General features: G+C 55.3%; 1 protein-coding gene across 1 annotated transcript in view; it reads left to right on the top strand.

Moving 5' to 3' along the window:
- The first annotated feature begins 3,998 nt into the window (after positions 1 to 3,998).
- Positions 3,999 to 8,860, top strand: part of HS3ST6 (heparan sulfate-glucosamine 3-sulfotransferase 6) — a 31,622-nt gene continuing 26,760 nt past the window's right edge. The window contains exon 1 of the mRNA XM_033074143.1: positions 3,999 to 4,390. Coding sequence (XP_032930034.1) covers positions 4,005 to 4,390 — 386 coding nt within the window. The 5' untranslated portion in view covers positions 3,999 to 4,004. The remainder of the gene's footprint in view (positions 4,391 to 8,860) is intronic.

Below are 8,860 nucleotides of genomic sequence, written 5' to 3'. Positions count from 1 at the left end.
ATCCCACTGCTCTGACCAGGATTTGGACAAGTTCCTCATGGAACATCTCCCTCCCTGTGGCCTCTGGAGTCACCAGCCCGGCCCTGGGGCTTCCCAAGGACTGCTCACCCCTGCCAGGACCCAAGGATGAAAACACAACCCTTGTGCTTCAGTGGGGACAATCAAGGGTGGCCACAGAGCTGTGAGGGTGGCACTGCCAGCCAAGCACACCAAACACGGGGACAACACTGCAGAACTCATTTATTCCAACCCAAATTCCCCAATCTTGTTAAAAACTTCCACGTGAGCTGCTCGTGTTCCATTGTCTGAGCTGCCTGTGGGGTCTGGGCTGAATGCAGGGACCACCCTGGGGTCACCCTGGGCACATCCCAAGCCCTCTTTACCACAGAGTCACGTTTTCAGCCTTTTTTCCCAAATGCTGAAGGTGAGAAAGGCAGCCTGGGACTGTCCTGCCGTGCCAGGAGGGACAGTGACACCAGCCCTGCCCAGGGCCAGGAGGGACAGTGACACCAGCCCTGCCCAGGGCCAGAGGGACAGTGACACCAGCCCCAAGTGCCCAGGGCCAGAGGGACAGTGACACCAGCCCTGCCCAGAGCCAGGAGGGACAGTGACACCAGCCCTGCCCAGGGCCAGGAGGGACAGTGACACCAGCCCTGCCCAGAGCCAGAGGGACAGTGACACCAGCCCTGCCCAGGGCCAGGAGGGACAGTGGCACCAGCCCTGCCCAGGGCCAGAGGGACAGTGACACCAGCCCTGCCCAGAGCCAGGAGGGACAGTGACACCAGCCCTGCCCAGAGCCAGGAGGGACAGTGACACCAGCCCTGCCCAGGGCCAGAGGGACAGTGACACCAGCCCTGCCCAGGCCCAGGAGGGACAGTGACACCAGCCCTGCCCAGGCCCAGGAGGGACAGTGACACCAGCCCTGCCCAGGGCCAGAGGGACAGTGACACCAGCCCTGCCCAGGGCCAGAGGGACAGTGACACCAGCCCTGCCCAGGCCCAGGAGGGACAGTGACACCAGCCCTGCCCAGGGCCAGAGGGACAGTGACACCAGCCCTGCCCAGGGCCAGGAGGGACAGTCCCCCTCAGCCTGCCCTGGCTGTGTCTGCACGGATTTGTCCCCAAGGATCTGCTCTTGCCCAACGTTCCCGTTTTTACAAACTGGCGTTTTCCAAGAGCAACATTTCCCCTCCCAACCCAAACAAGGAGCCGGAGCTGCTGCTGCTCCCAGTCCCTCCCAAAGCCGAGCGGGGCTGGCGGGGGGCAGCGTTTGGTGGCAGCTGAGCCACCTCGGTGTCACCGCGCTGTCCCCAGGGAGCTGGGAGGGGTCCGGGGCTGCTCCGTCCCTCGGGAGCTCCGCGGAGGGACAGCGGCAGCCACGAGAGGGCACAAAGCCCTGCAGACGGGCGGCCTTGTCACCGTGTCACCGTGTCACCATGCCACCCTGTCACCCTGTCACCCTGCAGCCTTGTCACCGTGTCACCGTGCCACCGTGTCACCCTGCAGCCCTGTGACCTTGTCACCATGTCACCCTGCAGCCCTGTGACCCTGTCACTGTGTCACCCTGCGACCATGTCACCCTGCAGCCCTCTGAGCTTGTCACCATGTCACCGTGCCATCCTGTCACCCTGTAGCCTTGTCACCATGTCACCATGTCACCCTGCAACCCTGTGACCTTGTCACCTTGTCACCGTGTCACCGTGTCACTGTGTCACCCTGCAGCCCTGTGACCTTGTCACCGTGCCACCCTGTCACCCTGTCACCGTGCAGGTCTCTCACTGTGTCACCCTGCAGCCCTGTGACCTTGTTACCATGTCAGTGCAGGTTTGTCACCGTGTCACCCTGCAGCCCTGTGACCCTGTCACTGTGTCACCCTGTGACCCTGCAGCCCTATGAACTTGTCACCATGTCACCGTGTCACTGTGTCACTCTGGCATCCCGTCACCCTGTAGCCCTGTGACCTTGTCACTGTGTCACTATGTCACCCTGCAGGTTTGTCACTGTGTCACCCTGTAGCCCTGTGACCCTGTCACTGTGTCACCTTGTGACCATGTCACCCTGCAGCCCTCTGAACTTGTCACCGTGTCACCCTGCAGGTTTGTCACGGTGTCACCCTGCAGCCCTGTGACCCTGTCACTGTGTCACCCTGCAGTCCTGTCACTGCCACCGTGTCACCCTGCAGCTGTATCACACTGTCACCCTGCCATCCTGTCCCTGTGTCACCCTGCAGCTTTGTCACCCTGAAACTGCATCACCCTGTCACCCCACAGCCCTGTCCCCGTGTCACCCTGCAGCTTTGTCACCCCACAGCCCTGTCCCTGTGTCACCCTGCAGCTTTGTCACCCCACAGCCATTCCCTGTGTCACCCTGCAGCTTTGTCACCCTACAGCCCTGTCCCTGTGTCCCATTGCAGCTTTGTCACCCCACAACCCTGTCCCTGTGTCACCCTGCAGCTTTGTCACCCCACAGCCATTCCCTGTGTCCCATTGCAGCTTTGTCACCCCAGAGACCTGTCCCTGTGTCACCCTTCAGCTTTGTCACCCCACAGCCATTCCCTGTGTCACCCTGCAGCTTTGTCACCCCACAGCCCTGTCCCTGTGTCACCCTGCAGCTTTGTCACCCCACAGCCATTCCCTGTGTCACCCTGCAGCTTTGTCACCCTACAGCCCTGTCCCTGTGTCCCATTGCAGCTTTGTCACCCCACAACCCTGTCCCTGTGTCACCCTGCAGCTTTGTCACCCCATAGCCCTGTCCCTGTGTCACCCTGCAGCTTTGGAATATGGAAAAATGTGGGGAAGTGTGTGGAAATGTGGGAAAATGGGTAAAAATATGGAAAAAACATTGGAAACTGTGTGGAAATGTGGGAAAAAGTGGAAACAGAGTAACGTGGGGAAATGTGGGGTAACACGGAAAAATGAGCAGAAACGTGGGGAAAAAAAAGGAAAATAAAGGGAAAACCTGTGACAACTTAGGGAAATGTGGGAAGTGTGTGAAAACGTGGGGAAGCGTGGTAAAAATCTGGAAATATGTGGGAAAATGTGTGGAAATGTGGGAAAATGGGTAAAAATACAGAAAAATATGGGAAGATGTGTGGAAATGTGGGGAAATTGAGGGGAAAATGGGTAAAAATATGGAAAATGTGGGGAAATGTGTGGAAGTGTGGGAAAATGTGTAAAAATGTGGGAAAATGTGTAAAAATGTGGGAAATGTAGGAAAATGGGTTAAAATGCACAAAACATGGGGAAATGTGTGGAAATGTGGGAAAATAGAGGGAAAATGTGGGAAAATGTGGGAAAATAGAGGGAAATGTGGGAAAATACCGGGAAAATGCAGGAAAATAGAGGGAAAATGTGGGAAAATAGAAGGAAAATGTGGGAATATGTAGGGAAATGTGGGAAGCGTGTGAAAACGTGGGGAAACGTGGTAAAAATATGGAAATATGTGGGAAGATGTGCGGAAATGTGGAAAAATAGAGGGAAAATGTGGGAAAATACAGGAGAAATGCAGGAAAATAGAGGGAAAATGTGGGAAAATAGAAGGAAAATGTGGGAATATGTAGGAAAATGTGCAGAAATGTGGAAAAATAGAGGGAAAATGTGGAAAAATAGAAAAATGCGGAGGAAAAGTGAAAACATGGAGTAACACGGAGAGAGGTGGAGTAACACTGCAAAACGAGCGGAAACGTGTGGAGAAAAAAAGGAAAATAAAGGAAAAACCTGCGACAAGGCAGGGAAATGTCCCCTCGGGGTTGGTGTCGCCCCGTGGCAGTGCCAGCCCCGCGTGTCCCCGCGGGGATCCCGGCGTGTGCCGCGCCCTCTCCGCGCTCCCAATCCCCTCCTTCCCCATCCTCGGGGCGTCACCGCCCCACGCGCGTGTCCTCGCCCTCCCCTCCCCTCCCCTCCCCTCCCCTCCCCTCCCCGCGGGTGGGCGTGGGGGGAGCGGGCTGGGGGAAGCTCGGGGGGCGCCGGGGATGCTCGCAGAGGTGCGGGGGATGCGCGGCCCCCGATGGGATGTAGCGGGCGGCTGCTGGGAGCCGCCGGGGGCCGCCGCGCCTCGCTGCTCCTCACCATGATCCTCTTCTTCACCTACTTCTTGTCCTGCCTGCCCGGGCCCTGCGAGCCGCTGCCGCCCGCGCTGCTGCTGCCGCCGCCCGCCGCGCTGCCCGCGGGGCCGGGGGAGGCTGCGGGGGGCTCGGGGGGCTCGGGGGGTTCGGGGGGTTCGGGGGGCTCGGGGGGAAGCCGCCGTTTCCCCCAGGCCATCATCGTGGGCGTGAAGAAGGGCGGGACGCGGGCGCTGCTGGAGTTCCTGCGGGCGCACCCCGGGGTGCGGGCGGTGGGTGCCGAGCCCCACTTCTTCGACAGGTGCTACGAGAAGGGGCTGCGCTGGTACAGGTAAGCAGGAGGGGGTCGGTGATGAGCGCGGAGATGTGTTAATTGTCGCCGGGCTCGGGATGAGGTGGCTCTGCAACAGGCGGGTGCGATGGGTAGGGGAGAGCAGTGGGGTGCGGGGGAGATGGGGAGGGCGAGGGTCCCGACAGCTCCGACCCTCGCCTGGGCTGGAGAGGGGATGCCGACTGCTTTTGAGGGGGTGCCGGCTGCTTTTGAGGGGCTGCTGCTGAAGTGGGAGCCTTGTTGTCCCCGTGTCGCCGTTTCCTCCCTGTCCCCGCAGCTCCCATCCCGCATCCCGCCCGGCCAGGGATGATCCGGCAGCAAAACCGAGCTCCTTTCACTCCCCAGCTTTGCGATTTTAACCTTTAGCGCTTTATCACCAGCCGTGCCCCCGAATCCCCACCGGGGTCCTTTAGGAATTGTTTTATTCTCGTGCTTTAGGAAAAAAAACCCACAAAAAAAAAGCAGAAAAGAGCGAGGACCTCGGGCTTGATCCTGTGCTTGGGGAGCGGGCGGTGAATCCCTGGGTGATGCTCGGTGGGTTTGTGGCAAAGGGCAGAGCTGCAGCGACCCGAGGGAGTTTGGTTTTTTGAGGGTTTCGATGGGATTGAACTCTTCAGGCGATAAAGCATTCGGAAGAGCAGCTACTGTGCATGTGGAGTGTATTAAAGTCGCGTCTCCCGGCCAGCTCCAAGCGGCTGGGCCAAGCGAGCCGGCAGCGATAAGTCCCTTGAAGCCGGGGCTGGAATCTGCTCCGTTATTTTGAAGGCAATCCAAACGTGTCGATGTATGAAAGCGCAGTGGTGTTCTCGGGGAAACATCTGAAAATAATCAAAGGAGCAGCTCTCGCTGTCCTTCCTGCCTCTCCATCCCTTCTCCCGCGGGATTCCCGCATTTCTCGCTCGATTTTTGGGGGGAACTCGCAGAAACAACCTGTGAAAAATCAGCGTGTTTAATGGAAAGAGTAATTTTAGTGGTAATTTTACCCGCAGAGTTTCAGCTCTCGGAGCCCACATCTGGGCTGTAAAGTTACGACTTAACACACCTTCAAACCCCTGTAAGTAGCGACGCTTATTTTTATGGCTGCATTAATATCGCCGTGATTTATGAGCTCATTCCTCAGCTCCGCTCGGCTCCGCGCTGCTCGAGGAGCAATAATGATGATCACTAATCTTTTTTTTTTTTTTTGGGGGGGGTGAGGACTGCGAGATGGCTCTCGCTTGGCAGAATGGGAGTTTAATGACTGCGAGCACGTAATTAAAGCGGGGAAGATCGAACGCTTTCATATCGCCCGGCGAGGCGCTCGCAGGACGGAGCGTAGAGAGAAGGAGAAAATAAATCTTAGTTTGGATGGCTCTGCTGCGAGTTTTGAGTGCTGGAAGTGCTTACAGAGAGCCTGGCCTTGACAGCAGATCTGAGACCATCCCGCGTGTGGTTGTGGTAAATTTGGAGAAATGGAGCTGGGAAGGATTTCGGGAGAATCCGCATCCTTTGGGGCGAGGCAAAAATCAGGAGATGCTTTGCTTCAACTCTGCATCGAGTGTGGTTTTAATCACACACGCACACACAACTATTTCCCTTCCCTTCCTCTCCTCTCTGCCTCTTGTTTTGTCTTCTCACAAGACCTCGCAGCACCGAGGGATTTTATCCCGGCAAAGCCAGACAGAGCTAAATGTTTAAAGCTGGGATGTGCTGGAGTGGAGGCAGAGAGAAGTTGGACAGAAAATCAGGTTTTTCCTATGGATATCTCCAAAGTGGTGTAAACATTTTTTAAATATTTGAACTTGCTAGGAAACTGAAATTACACCAACTGCTTCTCACGCCAAGATATTTGGCCCGAAGGCACCTGTAGGTTGTTGCTTGTCTTGAGTAAAAGTGGAAAAAGAATTCCCTTGGAAATATTACTCCAGAATTATTTTGTTCTTCCTTAGTAGCTCCGTCCTGCAGTGATTTCCCTGCTCTGGCAGGAGCATCTCCTCACGGGTGATGAGTAGTTTGTTATAAGTTACTGACTGAAATAATTTATTCTTACTGGATTGTTTTATTTCATTTAAATTTGAAATGGCCCAAAGCCCTTTTTTATTTATTTTTTGAGCAGTAGTGAAAAGAAAATGTTCTGCAAAAGCATCTCCTACAGAATTCCTTGAGTTACTACAGCTTTAGCTGATTCTGAGGAGATTAAACACCTTTTGAGGCTGCAGCATAAATGATTTAATGGCTAATGCAAGCATGATGGGATGATTTCTCCTCAAGCAGAACATGATTTTAATTTTTTTGGCACTCAGTGCTGCTTGGAGAAAACCTAAATAGAAAGAAGAGGCGATGCTGGTGTGACTGATGCTGGTTTGGGGTGTGGGTCCCCTTTGGGAGCCTGGACTCTCTGTGTCTCTGTGGGATTGAGGGTGGGGACAAATGTTAAAAACTGAATTAACCCGAACCTTTTGGGGTGATATTCAGAAATCCATTGCAAAACTTGGAGATTCTGTGGCTGTGTGGGGCCAGGCCCTGCCTTTGCCTGTGGGGATTGGGGAAAAAATTTCTGGGGTTCAAGGGCTGGAACCCCCTTGGCCGAGGGGAGGTTTGGGCTCACAAGTGACATTTGGGACTTGTGACATTTGGGACGTGTCCACACCTTGTGTGGTGGGGCTGGGGCTCTCCAGTGCCACTGCTCTGCCCCACTGGGGCCGTTTTGGGGGTGCAGCAGAAACTTTGGGTGGGTTTGTTCCCTTTCTGGGTGCCAGAGCTGCTTTGGGTCCCAGCAGAGGTTCTGGGTGCCTCACCCGAGTTCAGCACAGGGGATTTGGGGCTGTGGGGAATGGGGCAGCTTTGGGGGGCATGGCAGTGCTGGGAGAGGGGCCTGGGCTGTAGGAAAGGGAATTTGGAAAGTTCAGCTTGCCCAAAAAAGTCTCCTTGTCCCCTTCTGCCAAAACTGTGCAGCAAGGTCAGCTCCATGTGAATGGGCTGTTCCTCTGTCTCGTGTTTCCATGATTCGGGATCCCTGTCCCTCTTTTCCTCCTTTCCATCCTGTTTTCCTGCTTTTTTCCAAGGGCCAAAGGAAGATTTGGGCAGGAATGGTGCTGGGCCAAGGCTCCCTCCAAGGCATCCCTGAGGACTGAGCCCTGGGAGCTGCACACACCGGATTTGCAGGAATTGTAAAGAATTCCCTATTTTCATACAGTTTGGAGCAGAAGTGTTCAAAATGGGATGTCTGGTGCCTGGCCAGGCTGGAGCCCTGAGGATGAAAGGACAGGAGGAGCTGGAATCCCCACCGAGCATCCTCTGGCCCTGCAGAGCCAGCCCGGAGCTCCGAGACCCTCCGAGCCCAAATTTAACTTTTCCTTGCCCTTTTCCCATCCCACCCAACACGAAAATTGCCATGAGGGGAGGGAGCAGGAACTCTCCGTGGGGCTCCTCACCTCTCCGTGCCTCTGCTGGGCTCGGGGAAAGTGCAGGACCAGCAGAGCCTTGCGGGGTTTGCCCCCTCCCCTTCCCCAAACCCATTCACGGGAGCTAATAACGCTCTTGAAAGGCATCCAGGATTTCTTGAGCCAGACTTTGTTATGTCGGAACCTCGCAACCCCGACGCCTTTGAGCGACAGGGGAAGGACGCGGCTGCGGCGCTGCTCTTTTGACTTTAGCCGGGAGTGTTATTGGCAGCTGAAAAGTGCAGCTAAGTAGGTGCCTCGAGGGCTTTTTGTGCGCTGCGATTGTACAGACACATCAAGACACTCTATAGCGCGAGCTGCTGAATAAAATCAGCTCGTCCGGAGCCGCCAGGCTGCGATTTTGGCAGCGCTCCGGTGTCCCCTCGCAGGGCGAGCTTTTCACAGGGAAGTGCCAAGGTGGGAAGGGACAAAGGAATGCGGCCGGAGCGGGATGGGGATGCCCGGAGCTGCTCGGGGCCGCGATCTTTATTCATTGCAGCGCTAATCTCTGCTCCTGATGGGCTCCATTTCAGCGCTCAGAGCCGCTCTTGTTTTCCCGGACAGACACTCAGCCCTGCAGCTTCTCGCCTTCATTGCTTTGCAATCTTTTCTATTTTTTTTTTTTTTTTCACTTCCATTCACAAGTGAGACTTTTCTGTCTCAGCTTCCCGGATCCTCACCCCCCCGCGTTTGGGAATTGAAACCTCAAGTACAAAGAAAACATGCGGGAAACCTGAGAAAAAGCTGATTTTAACTAAGAATAAGACGCATTAAAAGAATAAGATACATTAAAGCTTTTATTTAGGGCGCAGTGTTTTGGATTGGTTTTCTGCACTGTTTTAGCCCCAGCCCTGCTCTTAGGACCAGGTTTAAGCTCTGGGTGCCCCCGTGGCAGCCGGATGGGTTTCCCTGCTGATGTACCCCTGTTTTCTGCTCCTTAACACACCCCCAGCACTGCCCGGCCTTGGGAAGCAATCCATAATTCGTGCAAAGTTTGGGTTTCTGCAAACTGCTTTCACGTGGGATTAAAAATAGCTTTTACTGCCAC

This window comes from Catharus ustulatus, chromosome 16, assembly GCF_009819885.2.
Source record: "Catharus ustulatus isolate bCatUst1 chromosome 16, bCatUst1.pri.v2, whole genome shotgun sequence".
Lineage (NCBI taxonomy): Eukaryota > Metazoa > Chordata > Aves > Passeriformes > Turdidae > Catharus > Catharus ustulatus.
This window is presented reverse-complemented; position numbering and strand designations above follow the sequence as displayed.